Raw genomic sequence first — 14,996 nt, forward strand, 5'->3', positions numbered from 1 at the left:
GCAGTATCAATAGGGAAAGAGACATGAACGCATTACTAACAGTTTAACAGCCAAAAGGGAAATTACAGACAAGGGTATGGACATTAAAACATTATACTTGACAAACAGACACACAAATCAAATTTCATGTCCTTGATATTTTTTTAATGCGCCTGAGTATTTGTATATAGATAATTGAAGATAATAGTTCATATTAATCAACTTAAGTTAATCGCTAACCCAAACCAATGCCAAAAGCAGTAAAAATCTCTGTAAATTGTGGTTAAGATGAATTTTTTTTTTTAAATGATAGAAATATATGAAGGATATCAAAAAAAAGTAAACAAAATATAAAATGAAAGTTTTTAAATGTTTTGATCCCTGACCCCAATCTCAGTTATGGGAAGTTGTAAGGTTGGACATAATAAAGTGAATGAACTACAGTTGGCCAGACTGATACCCATCTAACGACCATCACATTGTTGAACAAAACAGGAACAAATCTTTCTTCATAAATACAGTAAAGGAAATAAGAATATGTAAAACTATGGCAAATGATATAACTTTCTCTTACCTGTTTCTCATCACAACATACTGGTCCTGCTTTCAGCCAACTTGCAGGAAGGATCCATCAGTTCAAATCCACCAAAACCTATGGTTTGTACGTCAGAACGGACATCTATATCTGTGGAGCAAAGTAAAAGAAAGCAATATTATTTTTAACCAGAACCCTCACTCCCCTGTTACTTGACATAAGTACATAAACAAACACAAAGCAATATTATGTTTTAGCCAGAACTCATTCCCCTGTTACTTAAGTACATAAACAATAACCTGACATAATTTAGAAGAAGTGATGATAAAGAAAAGAAGAAAAAAAAAATGGAGCTGAAGAAACTGTAAAAAATAGACAACCAAAAAGAATCATTTTAGGCAGCTAACAGCCCAACTTGTGCTACCTCCTGCAACTTAATTGTATCTCTGAAGGCTCGCACATCATGACCATAGTAGAAAACAACCCTACGGCCCACATATAATAGGTGCATAGATAAAACATGGTAACTCATCTACATCTCTTAGCAGTATGAAATCAAAATCATCCACATCTCTTATCACTTCAAAGACTCAGTAATAGCATGGCTGTCAAAATAACACAGGTAAAAAGAGAAAAATATGGGAACTCATCTACCTACTCATGCAAGCTAACTGCATCTATCAATTTGCTACAAGAGGGTATTATTTACATCTAAGCACATATCTGAGTAGTATACACTAAACATCACAAACGATGAACATCAACAAACAAAGCTACTGCATCTACCAAATTTCTACGAAAAATTTTCCACTCTAGAATTTCAGTCTGAGGAAATAACCAAGTGGAGACATTAAACATCAAGAACAATGATCATCAACAAGCACATCCAAAAGTTTTGAGCAGCCAAAAGCAGTCGGTGACCGTAAATATAAGCATAAAATACACAACCACACACTCATAATTGTTTACTATGTTGAATACATGAAGGTATGAGGTATTGAACACATACCGAGATCAACGATCTTCGATGTTTTGTTGTGCCAACTCCCCAGTTGTAGGCGTCTAGCTCCTGTAAGACAATTATACGAAACCCTAACCTGCAATCACCAATCACAATTAAATCAAACACCAATTGATTCCTAAAAACCTAACGTAAAATCAGAACCCTAACTCAGACTGATCCTCCAAAGCCAAACCAAAGAGAGAAGTTTACCACATCGTTCGTGCTCCTCAGCAATGAACTCCCAATCGGCATCACTCGTATCGATCGAATCGAAGACCAGAGCGGTATCTGGAACCTGAAACGGCACGCCGTATTGGAGATTGGAGAGGCAAGTCTCCGTCTTCTGGAATCGAAACGCGACGAGGCAAGGGCCTGCGATTAGCGGTGATGTGGCTCTCGTCCATGAGAAGGAGACGATCGCTTCCGTCGTTGATGGTGGTGTTGGGCGAAACCCTAGAAATGAGTTTGAGGGATAAGAGGGAGAGAGAGCACGGGAGCGATTGGAGGATCTCTAATTTACTGATATTGAGTGAAATATAACACCTTAGAAATTATAGAATTACTAATTTACCCCACAGAAGGAGTATTTTCATCCTTTTCGAAAAATAAAAAGGCATATAAAAATTTAGAAAATAAAATTTGCCAAAATGTTAATGAATAATTGTAGTATTAAATTGAGTAGGTTAATTGTCCTTCTCTTTATTTTTAAAAGAAGGATTTAGCTGTAGATACGAGGTGAGGTAAATAAGGTAATGTTTCAAATTTGAAATTTTAAGTTTAATTAAATTTAGAGACTATAAATACATTCTTTCTATTGAGTTAAATTGACAAAAGAAATCGGTTTTTTTTTTTTTTTTTGAAGTTGCCCACGGGGCGATAATATCATTCAACTCAAGCCAGAATAGGCCGTTACATACCCTGCCGCTGCCATCTATAGACAGACAAGAAGATAGTGGTAGTACCCACAGTGGTACATAGACAATAGACCTACTCATTACACATTGAAATACGTAGATAGCGGGAATCCTCCTTTGGTACTACTCTAGAGGCGCTAGAAGTACATAGAGTGCACCTAAAAAGTGCAAAAGCTTCCTAAAAGGAATTATTGTAAAAGACAAAAGCTAAAACATAGAAAAGACCTAGGGCAACAAACCCCAGCCCACAATACGAAGCCCAAGAGCCCCAAAGGGAAGGTTCCAACTCAGAGCCCATCAAGCTGGCTTGGTCCAGGCCCAACAGCTCCAAAAACGCCATGTCGTACGAACCAAAAATCAGCGCCGCCGTCTGCCCAACCCGAGCTGCCTCGACCAAAGCCTCCACGATCGTCGCCGCAACGATCCCACACCGCTACGACTCCAACCGCCCGCCTCACGCCTCCACAAACTCACGCCTTTGAGACCCGATTCAGAACCATGCCATTAAGACTCGATTCAGAAACACGCCGCCGATCTTGATTAGCATGAGCTCGCCGCCGGAGATGATGCCAGAAAACTCAAAAACTGAAGCCGTCTGGTACCCTCGAGCATAGAGTCCACCCAAGGAGCATCCTCGACTAATTACATATCGAACACCCGTCCGGCAGCAAACCTGAGGCCGTCGGCGAGGCCGGAGCCAGCCTAAACGTCAGGCGCCGCCGGACGAGCACGAGCTCTCAATCGGAAAAAAAACCGTTCTTTAGGGTTTTAGTCATAGGGTTTTAGTCTATGACTATGGTTTTAATCTTAACTCATCTTTTGAGTTAAGATGAGTATGTTTTATCCACATATGAAAAATCTTTTGTTCAAACCATACAACATGTATATAAAAAATAAAATAAAAAACATGTTGTGGTAATGTTGATCAATCAGCCTAGCATGGAACCCCATTTCTAGAGTTTGAGTCTGAGTACCCACCAACTTATGACCAGCATGTTTGAGGAGTATTTAAAGTTCGTGCGTTTGTGAAGATGGATTGGCTTTACTTGGAAACTTATAGAAAAAAATAACAATTATTAGGCAACCTAACAGAACTTTACCTATTTTATTATTATTATTTAAAAAAAAAAAAAAACAACGACAACAACTTTACTTGTACTCTTGTAGTTCCCCTCTTTTATCTTTAACAATAACCGACCCGGTTTGTCAAAATTGACCCGAAATTGTTATTTAGACCCGATTTTAACACGCTCGTCTTTGCAGAAACGCGCGGCCCCCTCTATCTGAGAGAACCGAGAATAAAGAAGCTCTGTTTGGTTTTTGCTGCAAACCCTGAAGCTCCATCTCTCTCTGTCTATCTTCCAGGTTGGTCTTTTAGTAATTTCATCTCCCTTCGTTATTGCTCTGCAGTTGTGTTTTCTTCTTGAATAGTTCAATCTAGGGGCTCATGAATTCTAATGTCCTTCGTATTCCAATATTGAGTTGGTCATCGTCATCAAGTTTAGATTTTTGCCTAGGGTTTCTGATTTCAGGGTTTATATCTGAAATTAGGGATATCATCTGTTAGGAATTCTTCTGATTTGGACTATTAAAATTATCTGCTAAACCGTCTAGATTATGAAATTAACTGGTAGGGTTGTTCTGAATGTTAGGGTTTTAGTCAGAACAGATTGTTAGGAATTTGAAATTGCGAGATTGATTTACTGGATTTTGACTGTTAGGTTGATTTGAATGCTGGGATTTAGGTGATATGGCGCACAGGTTGCTCAGGAATGTGGAGGCAGATGGTTGGGAACGGTCAGACTTCCCCATCATCTGCGAGTCGTGCCTGGGAGACAATCCCTATGTTCGCATGACGAAAGCCGATTATGACAAGGAGTGCAAGACTTGTACTCGGCCGTTCACCGTTTTCCGGTGGAGGCCTGGCCGTGATGCCCGATTCAAGAAGACGGAGATTTGCCAGACGTGCAGTAAGTTGAAGAATGTCTGTCAAGTTTGCATCTTGGACCTGGAATATGGCTTGCCAGTACAGGTTCGTGACACTGCTATGGCTATCAACTCCACCGATGTGATTCCCAAGAGCGATGTCAATAGGGAGTTTTTTGCCGAGGAGCATGACCGAAAGGTAAGTTTCCGCCCTTTCAGTTAAGTTTCTAAGTTTACTTATTTATTTTTTCTTTGAACACTTTAGCATTTAATTTTAATTGTGATTGCTGTATGCAGGCTAGAGCCGGTATAGATTACGAATCTTCCTATGGGAAAGCTCGGCCCAGTGACACTATTCTGAAGCTTCAAAGAACAGCACCCTATTACAAAAGGAACAGAGCACATGTCTGCAGTTTCTACATTCGGGGTGAGTGCACAAGAGGCGCCGAGTGCCCTTACAGGCATGAAATGCCCATAACTGGGGAGTTGGCACAACAAAACATTAAAGATCGTTACTATGGGTATGTCAATGCATCCTACTTTACTATTTTCAATATGATAAGGAGTTCATGGTCTGTTTTCATTATGTTATGATTGTAGTTACCGATTCCTGCTGGCTGCTTTAAATTTGAGAATTTGTTTTTTGATCATTAACGATACCTGATCTCTTATTTGCTCACATTGAGCAAGCAACTGAAGTCTTTTTTTTTTGGTTGTTTTGTCAAGAAATTTTTGTACGTACCACCCAATTAATTGAAGAAAGATGCTTCTTTCGGCAGTTGGGAACTAATAGGAGTTTACTACTGCAGTATCTAGCTACTATATTCAGCCAAAATGTAGTGTATAGGCTTTCTTTAGTTTGTGATATTCATTTTTTAATCTACAATTTATCTGCAGAGTCAATGATCCAGTCGCGATGAAGCTACTGAACAAGGCTGGAGAGATGCCCTCCCTAGAACCTCCCGAGGATGAAAGCATCAGAACCCTATACGTGGGTGGGCTTGATGGGAGGATTACTGAGCAGGATCTAAGGGATAACTTTTATGCTCATGGTGAAATAGAGTCTGTTAGGATGGTACTCCAACGAGCTTGTGCTTTCGTAACCTACACAACAAGAGAAGGTGCAGAAAAGGCTGCAGAAGAACTCTCCAATAAACTGGTCATAAAGGGTTTGAGATTGAAGTTAATGTGGGGTAGGCCCCAAGCACCAAAACAGGACGGCACAGATGAAGCTAGGCAGCAGGCAGTGGCTCATAGTGGATTGTTGCCTCGAGCAGTGATATCACAACAGCAGAACCAAATACAAGACCAATATGCACCAGTGCAGCACTACTACAACATGCCACCTCCACCATCTTCACAGGAGAGGACATTTTATCCATCAATGGATCCTCAAAGAATGGGTGCTGTTGTTCGATCTCAAGATGGAGCTCCAAGTGGGCCCACAGGGCCCGATGAGAACAAATCTGGTTCAGAGAGGCAGCATTATGCTTTTCAAACCATGGCTCCACCACATGGCCATTATCATCAGCAGCAGTTTTATCCTCCCCCTTATACAGGTTATATGCCTCCGCCACCACCAGCTTACCAACAACAATACCCTCCGCAATATCATGCTGCAGTGCCTCCACAACAGTCCTTGCCAATGGGCCAACAATTCCAGCAGCATTCTGCAACACCCTCAGCTTCTACATCATCAGCACCCGCAGCTTCAAGTTCTGGACCTTCAGAGTCCACACCATCTGAATCTGGATCTGCACCAACTGCATCATCACAGCAGTGACACCAACTATCGTTGTATCGTTATGCCAACTAGTGTTTTTTGACTCTGAACTGGCCTTGCATGGATTCATGGATGTAATAGGCATCTTTGTGAGAGCATTGCCTTTTTTCCCAATTAAGGATCATTCTGTTGTGTAACAGTCCCTTCATTGTTGACAAAATATTGTAATGCTCCCCTTCATGTGAATATCTATGTTTCCTATATCATATTTCTGAAAAAGCTTATTGAAGTTCTTTTAATCACTTCACAAATTTAGCGATAACTTGATATTTTCCCTTCTTCTTTTGGTAGAAGTCCCTTAATTCCATGTCTCTATAGGGCTGGTTGCAAGATTTTTCTGTTTTTTTCCTACTTCTTTTCGGTTAGCTTAATTCCATGTCTCTTTTTTCAGTACAAATTCCACATCTCTATAGGGCTTTTAGAGATCTCCCTTTTTCCATGTTTTTCCTACTTCTTTTCTGTTTGATTCACTCCTTGTCAAGACGTATGTCATAAATTTTGGAAGGTCAAACAAAGAAGTTACAAATTATAGGATTTAATTTATGGCTTTATTATGGAAGGGACCGCCTTAGTTGATTTGATTTCCCTTTTTGCAACAGGATTTTATTTCCTACTTCTTGTTTCTTCATAAGAATTTCAGTAGTATTTAAAGAGACATAACGTTACAAGAATCATAACTCACTGCATTGATATTTTGCCTTTGATAGTTTGTTTGCTTCCGTATCCGTTCTAGATATTTTGCCTTTGATAACCAAAGCCTTCTGTTTTCTTTAAACATAATCATGGGAGGTGTTGTTTCTGTATCCGAAAAAAGTAGTGTCTGCAAAGATAGAATTAAGTTAGCAATATTGGCTAGACAACAGCAGGAGGCGTTTGCAAAAGCACAAAAAAATTACCATAAGTTGCAGGATAAGATGGGAACAACCTTCTATGAATTTGTAAGCATATATTGTTCACTTCCAATACATGTTACCATACATGATAAGGAAAAAAAAGATCATGACGAGAAAGATTCAAGTATAGTGACAGAGCAAGCAGAGACTCCTAAGGATGAAGGACATCATGACGAAAAAGATTCAAGTATAACAACGGAGAAAGCGGAGACTTGTAAGAATGAAGATTTAAAGACAACGAAAGAGAAACCAGGGAGGGGTAATAAGAAACAAAATACAAAGATGGTGGCAAAGAAAGCAGAAACTAGTGCTAAGAAGGAAGATAATAATGTGGGGCATCGCCCCGAGGCTCTTGAAAATACAAAGATGGTGGCAGAGAAAGCAGAAACTAGTGCTAAGAAGGAAGATAATATTGTGGGGCATAGTCCTGAGGCTCCTGAAAAGATAAGGTTGTCGGAAGCTCTGAGAAAACTCAAAAAAGTTGTTCATCAGTTCGAAGACGTAGACAAGTCTGGCAGTGACGTTTGCAAATTACTTGAGACCAATGAAATTGTTAAAGAACACAAGTCGACATTCCCGTGGAGTCGCTCTACTACAAGTAAAATTGTATCAAGGAGTCGCTCCTCTAAAGTTGGTGATGATTACGAGGAGAAAGCTAAAGCCGCGAAGCTCTCTTCAACATTACAGAACTTATATTTTAGGGAAGAGCACCTCTCTAGATTGGTAGAGATAGTCGAAGATGTGAAGAAAAAGGGAGAAACAACACAAGTTTCTGAAGAAAGCGCCGTAGAAGCTCTCAACAAAATCAGAAAATTTAGAGACGATGAGCTACGACCTCAACTTTCTAATCTCCTAGAAGGTCTGCAGAAAATTTGGACGAATATGTCAAAGTACCATCGAAAGCAAAACGAGATCATGTCCGAAAAATCTCTCTATCAGCCTCATGAAATGTGTTGTGATGCCTTACACTCGATTGCTACAAAGGAACTTCAAACCCAACTTCAAAATTGGTTCACCGCCTTTACTTCCTATATTTCTTCACAAAAGGCCTACATTAAATCTCTCCACGATTTGAGTAAACATTCAGTTCCGTCATTTTTTGAAAAGGAAGTCAACGATAATGGGTGCACAAAACTGCTCGGAGATTGGTTAACTTGTTTGGAAAAACTGGAGGACAAGGAAGTGAGTAAAGCAATAAGTGAGTGTAACAAAGAAGTAAAAAAGCTTAAGGACCAACAAAAGAAAGAGCGAGAATGCAAGAGCAAAGTTGAGAAACTCAATGAGGATATCTGCAAACTAGTGAAGCAAACAGAAACGTCCAGTACTAAGAAGAAGAAGAAGAAAGAGACGGAGTTGAATAGATTGACAAATGCGCTAAAGAATGAGGAAAGGGCCTATCAAACTAGTAAGACGAACACACAAAAGATTGCTATAAACGTGATTCAGGAGAGGTTTGCATCAGTTTTCAAATCGCTGGCCGAGTTTACAACCAAAGCTGCTAAAGAGTATGCCGAGGTTGCAAAGAATCATAATATTAATTGCAGTGATTAGCTAGATTTTTTTTTTTTGTTATCAATTTAATGCTTAGTTATCTTTCTAATTAAAGATGTAATAGTATTATCTCTATCGATTCAATTTATTTACTTACTTGAAATTAATACTTAGCTCTTATAATATAGATTAATTTTTTTCAGAAGTAATATATTATATAGATTGATTGCTTTCACTAGTTACTTATCATTATAGCCTCTCTGCAGGTGAAGACTAGCTGGTATATGTAAGTACACAAATTTTACTAGCCTTCTAATACATAAGTCCGAAGCTGCTTATAGTGATTTTGTTTACAGAGCGATCAATCATTCTGCGTGGCCTTTTCATGCAGCAGGAGTACTTGTATCCTGCCGGACGTGGGTCTATGCTCAGTCGGGGTTACTTAGCCCAAGGACGGTAGACTTAGGTTTTTCCTCTTGCCTTTTAATAACGTTAGGTTCTTTCTCTTCGTTATATGGGTCTCATCATATGTAACAGTACTGTTTCTTGGTGTTTCTTATGAACCATAACTAATTATAGTGGGTTGAGTTTGGAATTAAGGCTAAGATCTTAGGATTAATCATCAGAGATACTTCCAAATTAATATGACAAAGCTATTAGTGTCGTACGGCCTTGCTTCTTGACAAGTTTCAGAAAAACAACATTATTCCAGACATCTTTGAGTTCGAACGGCTTCTTTTCCCCTTAGTAATATTAGATCCAAAGACGTCTTTAAGAAGTTTACACTAAACTTTATCTGTTTGGCCTGACTAGTTCACAAACAAAGTTGTGTCCCAAAATGACAAAATTAATGAAATTCCAAAGTCCAAACAAAAACCGTTGCAATATCTCTATTGTGAACTACACATGAATGCAACCAAAGCCACGCACACATGCAATGTGTTTAAAAATTGTTTTTCCCAAATGGTCTTCGAGTGTTAGTCAAACCATATATAAACATGATTCTTTTATATATAGTACACTCCCAAATAACTTAGCCGCCTGAATGGTTCCTTGCGTTATTATTATTTTCAGGACCGTACCTTTTCAGACACTTTCATATTGGTTAAAATAGTTTTGTCGGGATATGCTAATATTGTATATCAAACTAATACATTCTCTCATTGAAAACTAGGGCAAGAGTTGGTGTTTGATAGATAGTGCTGAACCTGTAATGGGAGCTAGCAGAATAGTGGATGGTTAAGAAGAAGAAAATAAATAAGCTGGGCAAAAGGAAGAAAGGACCGACCTAAGGATTATCGGGTCATGTATTTTTTTGGCTTTCTAAGCTAGTTTGGGCCTATGTTATAATAATTCAAAGTTTATGTGAGACTTTATAGTTAAAGAAAATCTTGTCTCAACCGCTGATGAGTGACATTGTTTTTTCATTTGAGACTATCACATGTATTCACTACTCAGGAGTTGAAGTTGACTCAAGCACAAGTACTTCCTTCGTGGGTTTAGAGCCATTACCCGATTCATATGCCCACATTCATTGATCTGATCACACTCAGTCGGGTTTGGGATCTACAAGGTCAACATGACAATCTTTCTAGCTTCGAGGTGTTCCAGAGACTTCGGAGCTCCATTACTATCCTTTTATACATTGAAAGTTATGTTTAAACCATTGGTTTAATTTTGTTATAAGTAGTCCGGTAATGACTTCAATTTATATTGTTCTTACTACTTGTAACACTTTTATACTAATTAGTTCATTTGATGAAAAAATAATGTAAAGGATAAGAAAAAACTTTTATAAAATTATGAAATAGGAATAAGTAGGGGAAAGATAAGCACCGCCAGATAATTTGATTCCCATTTCCTATAGGTTTTAGGTGGGTGTTCGGTGTTCCCTGCTGCGGGTTTCTTTTTCCTTGTCTTTATAGGAAGATGAGCCCTGCATAAAAGGCACCGCCTATTCCTCTTATTTGAAGGATTATTTCTTATTCTCCTGAGCCCTGAGCCCTGCATAAAAGGCACCGCCTATTTGTAGGTAGAAATTGACACTGCAACTCTTAACACATTCTTCCTTGTTGAGCTTGTTCTAAATATTTGCTTGCGATAAACTAATTGACAATAGATGGAGTGGTCCAAACCCTTATAAGCAAAGTAATATCTTTCCAAGTTATATTTATACACATGCATTCTCAATAGAATCATGGGAGGTGTTAGCTCAAAATCTGGAAAAGTTGTTTGTAAAGAGAGAAAAGAGCTGTTGAAATTGGCTCTACGACGTAGGGATCAGCTTGAAGAAGCGCAACATAAGTACCATAACTTGCATAAGAAGTTAGCAGATACCATAACAGAGTTTGTGCAAACGTATTCCTCTCACTATAAGAATTCTGAGATGAAAGTTAAGGCTCAATTCCAAAAGGCTCACGAGTCTGGCAACAATGTTTCAAAACTGCTAAAGGCCGAAGATGTTCGAAGGCAAAGTACTGCTGAAAGAAATTTTTTTAGGCTATGCCGGTCACTCACGATGAGTTGCTCCTGCATAGTTCGTTCTTCGGCTTGTGATGATGAGGATGAGGAGAAACCCAGGAAGCATACTTCTACACTGAAGAAATTATACGATTGGGAGACACAGCTCTATCATGAGATAAAGAAACTCGAGAATAATGGAGGAGGAAAGATTGCCAAAAAATGTGTGGTATCAACTATCAAACAAGTTCAAAAACTGAGAGATGAAGAGCTGCAGCAGAAAATAGTTGAGCTGCTAAATGCCATAATGAGAGATTGGAAGGTGATGTCAGGATGTCATAGAATCCTAAAGGACATCATGTCCAAAGCAGAAAAATCTTCCTATTCTCCTCCTCCTTATGGATTAATGGTCAGCGATGCCTCACACCTGAAGAAAACCTCAGAGCTTAAACATCACATTTCCAATTGGAGAACCGGCTTTGCTTCATGTATTTCTTCGCAAAAGGCCTACGTTAAAGCTCTTGATGATCGGATCAGCCACTCGTTCCCATCGTTTTGTGAAGATGACAGTGACAACCACAACGATAGGCCATCGTTGCTTGCAAAGTGGTCAGATGGTTTGGAGGAGCTGCCTGAGAAGGAAGTGACTCATGTCATGAGAAGCTTTCAGAAAAAAGTTGGAACACTGGAGCTTCTACTAAAGAAGGAAAAGGAACAAAAGAGGAGGTTGAGAAACTTAAGAGCAGGATTAAGAGGAAGGTTGAGAACTTTGAGGAGAAGGACACAGAGAAGTTGGAGAGATTGAACAAGAAGCTACACAAAAAGGAAGTCGAGTTTACGCAGGATGGGGAAGCGAGATGTCACCGCATATGCTGTTTGTACTGGATTTTTATCAGTCTTTGAATCCTTGGCTAGGTTTTCAACGACTTATTGTAAACGAATGATCATGTTCCTCTAAAGTGAGGAGATTGTGAATTTACGTCAATTTCATTAAATCTGGACTCTCTGTCTAATATAAGGATTATTATAATTGACACATCACTCTTCCATCAATTTTTGATTTTTCATCTAAACCCCAGTTAACTCTACCGTTAACTCAAAAAAAAAAAAAAAAATCCCTAATTTGGGGATTACTCGTCAACGTTTCTCCTCTGCGTCAAGTTCCTTGTGCTTCCTTTTCTATTTTTCTTTGCTTCCATGGCTGCACACCAACCATGCATAGAATAACTTCTTGCAATTGTGTTAATTAATAAACTCGTTAAGAAATACCCCTTTGCAAGGTATAGCATATAGCATCAGATGAATTGGTGTAACAAAGACCAAACAAAATCAATCACCTTTAATAAGTTCAAAAATAAAAATTAAAAAGAACAAAGTCAAAATCTAATGCATAGAAATCTCGGGACAAGCTTCAATGGTGAAAGAGCCCCTCCTGAAGATACTATTGAAATATCAATCTGTTCACGATAAGCACAAAGAACACAGAACCCCTCACTACCACCTGAATAAACCCAATTTCACATTAAAGACAATACTCTGAATAAGAAAGTGATATATAATCTATATCAAGATCTCAAACAAATAAAAAACAGACTATGGATCAAACACAATTGCAGCTAGGTACTTACAATCAAAAGGCAATGGATGATTGAAAGAACGGAGACCCTCTCCACTAGGGGCTCAATATGCATAAAGCATTGCGGAATCGCATTGATAAAGCACATATTAACAATATTACAAAGCCTTTCACCCTGCGAAACAAAACCATACCAAAACTTAACTTCCCAAATTTTTTGATGAATTTATTAATTAACACAATTGCAAGAAGTTATTCCAAACATGGTTGGTGTGCAGCCATGGAAGCAAAGAAAAATAGAAAAGGAAACACATCTGCAGAGGAGAAATGTTGACAAGAAATCCCCAGTTCCTTTTGTTTGTTTTTTTTTTGAGTTAACGGTAGAGTTAACTAAGGTTTAAATGAAAAACTAAAAATTGATGGAAGAGTGATGTGTCAATTATAATAACCATTAGATTAGACAAAGAGTCCAGATTTAATGAAATTGTGTCAATCTCCTCACTTTAGAGGAGCCGGATCCGTAAAGGATCAAAATACGCTGATCAATGATGGACGTAAGGGAAGACAATGCATAAAGACTGAAGATGACTACTGCTCTAGCTATATAGGTTATTGTTGTAAAACAAACATAAAATAATTTGAGAGAGAGAGAGTTTAGACGCAGATAATGGAGAGTGTGTCATATTCATCTCACTATGAGGAGTCTTATATAGGGCTACATCTTGTGTACAAAAGGTAAAACATCAATCACTCATACAATTACGAATGTGTCAATCGCTAATTAGAAGCATATCAATCGCCAATCAATAGTAATGGCATGCATCAAGCAATACCTATTGCATGAATAGCCATATCATTTACAACACTCCCCCTTGGATATTCTATGTCAATAGTGTTGGTTCTGCTTTGCGCTTCTAAGTTGCCTCGTCAAAAACCTTGCCAAGTAATAAAAACCCTGTGGGAGAAAAACAACCTTGGTCGAAGGAGAAAAACAGCACAACGCGCGTGAATGTGGAGTAGTCTTATCACAACAGAGATAGGTGAAGTCTTTTTATCAGCATCGTAAGTAGATAGTATGTCTACGAGAGGGATGCATTAGAGTTGCTACACCAAAACCTTGCCTGGTAAACCCAGTGGGAGAAACCCGTGGTCTAAGGGAAAAGATGAGCAAATGCATATATGTCAAATCAAAGCATCTTCAGGATGTAGTATAAGTGGGGTGACCATTCTAAAGATGTGCCTCGTTAAAACCTTGCCAGGTAACAAAACCCAGTGGGACAAAATAACCCTGGACGAAGGACAAAAAGAGTACACGATGGTCAAGTGGGTATGCTTCAGGATACTCCCCCTGATTTCGACTCCCCCTGAAAATTACATGTTAGGTAATTCAGATAGTTTACGTAGACCAATACCTTGAACATGCTTATGGAATGTAGACTTTGGTAGTGACTTGGTAAAGAGGTCTGCATGATTGTCTTCAAATCAAATATGCTTAACTTCAATCTTCTGATGCTCCTATTGTTGCTAATTGAAGGAGAACTTCGGTACAATATGTTTGGTGTTGTCTCCTTTGATGAAACTCATCTTTATCTGCTCTATGTAAGCAGCATTATCCTCATAGATAATGGTTGGTTCATCAGTGGTGGAATGCAGTCCACATGTGCTTCGAACATACTTTGTAACGGCTCTTAGCCATGTACATTCACATACTACTTCTTGAAGAGATAGTATCTCAGCATGATTCGAAGAGGTAGCAACAAGTGTCTATTTCGTAGACCTCCAAGAAATTGCAGTATTTCCAATGGTAAAGACATAACCAGTTTGGGAACGTGCCTTGTGCGGGTCTGATAGATAGTCTATATCAGCATATCCAACAAGGCAAGCATCATTCTGAGGATCAAGGAGGTGATCCATTCCTTGATGCGTAGGGATAGGATAAGCCCATATCCGCCGTACCTCTAAGGTAGCGAAAAATGTCTTTTATGTCATTCCAGTGGCGGCGTGTTGGCGCAGAGCTATATCTAGCTAACAAGTTCACTTCAAATGAGATGTCCTATCTAGGGCATTGAGCCAAGTACAATAATGCGCCTATTGCACTTAGATATGAGACTTCTGGCACCAATATCTCTTCGTTATCATCTGCAGGACGATACGGTTCTCTCTAGACTTCAGACGACCATGGGTGTGCTTGCTTTTATCCTCATTAAAGCATCTTAACATCTTCTGAATGTAATTTGGTTGATGGACCAAAATTTCATCTGCACTGTCCTCAGACTTCAGGTCGAGACAATAATTTGTTTCCCAAGGCCTTTCATCTCAAATTCCGACTTCAGGTGTTTTGCGGTTTCCTTGATCTCTTCAGGAGTATCAGTCAAATTTATGTCATTGACGTAGACCGCCACAATTCCAAACTAGGAACTTGCTTTCTTAATAAAC

The 14,996-nt window shown here is 38.9% G+C and overlaps 2 protein-coding genes across 3 annotated transcripts; both read left to right on the forward strand.

Annotated features, from left to right (window-relative positions):
- The first annotated feature begins 3,642 nt into the window (after nt 1-3,642).
- LOC133710515 (zinc finger CCCH domain-containing protein 40-like) lies at nt 3,643-6,382 on the forward strand. Of its 2 annotated transcripts, none has more exons than XM_062136601.1 (4): nt 3,643-3,796; nt 4,177-4,556; nt 4,655-4,878; nt 5,255-6,382. In XM_062136601.1, the coding sequence occupies exons 2-4, from the start codon at nt 4,182-4,184 to the stop codon at nt 6,138-6,140; spliced, it is 1,485 nt and encodes a 494-aa protein (XP_061992585.1). In that variant the 5' UTR covers nt 3,643-3,796; nt 4,177-4,181; the 3' UTR covers nt 6,141-6,382. The 2 variants fall into 2 exon arrangements, with proteins under 2 accessions (XP_061992585.1, XP_061992586.1); XM_062136602.1 differs by having other exon boundaries at nt 3,684-3,796; nt 4,153-4,556.
- Nucleotides 6,383-6,922: 540 nt separating this feature from the next.
- LOC133709016 (protein ROLLING AND ERECT LEAF 2-like) lies at nt 6,923-8,584 on the forward strand. The gene has a single exon (XM_062134614.1). The coding sequence runs from the start codon at nt 6,923-6,925 to the stop codon at nt 8,582-8,584; it is 1,662 nt and encodes a 553-aa protein (XP_061990598.1).
- Nucleotides 8,585-14,996: the final 6,412 nt, after the last annotated feature.

This window comes from Rosa rugosa, chromosome 5, assembly GCF_958449725.1.
Source record: "Rosa rugosa chromosome 5, drRosRugo1.1, whole genome shotgun sequence".
Taxonomy (NCBI): domain Eukaryota; kingdom Viridiplantae; phylum Streptophyta; class Magnoliopsida; order Rosales; family Rosaceae; genus Rosa; species Rosa rugosa.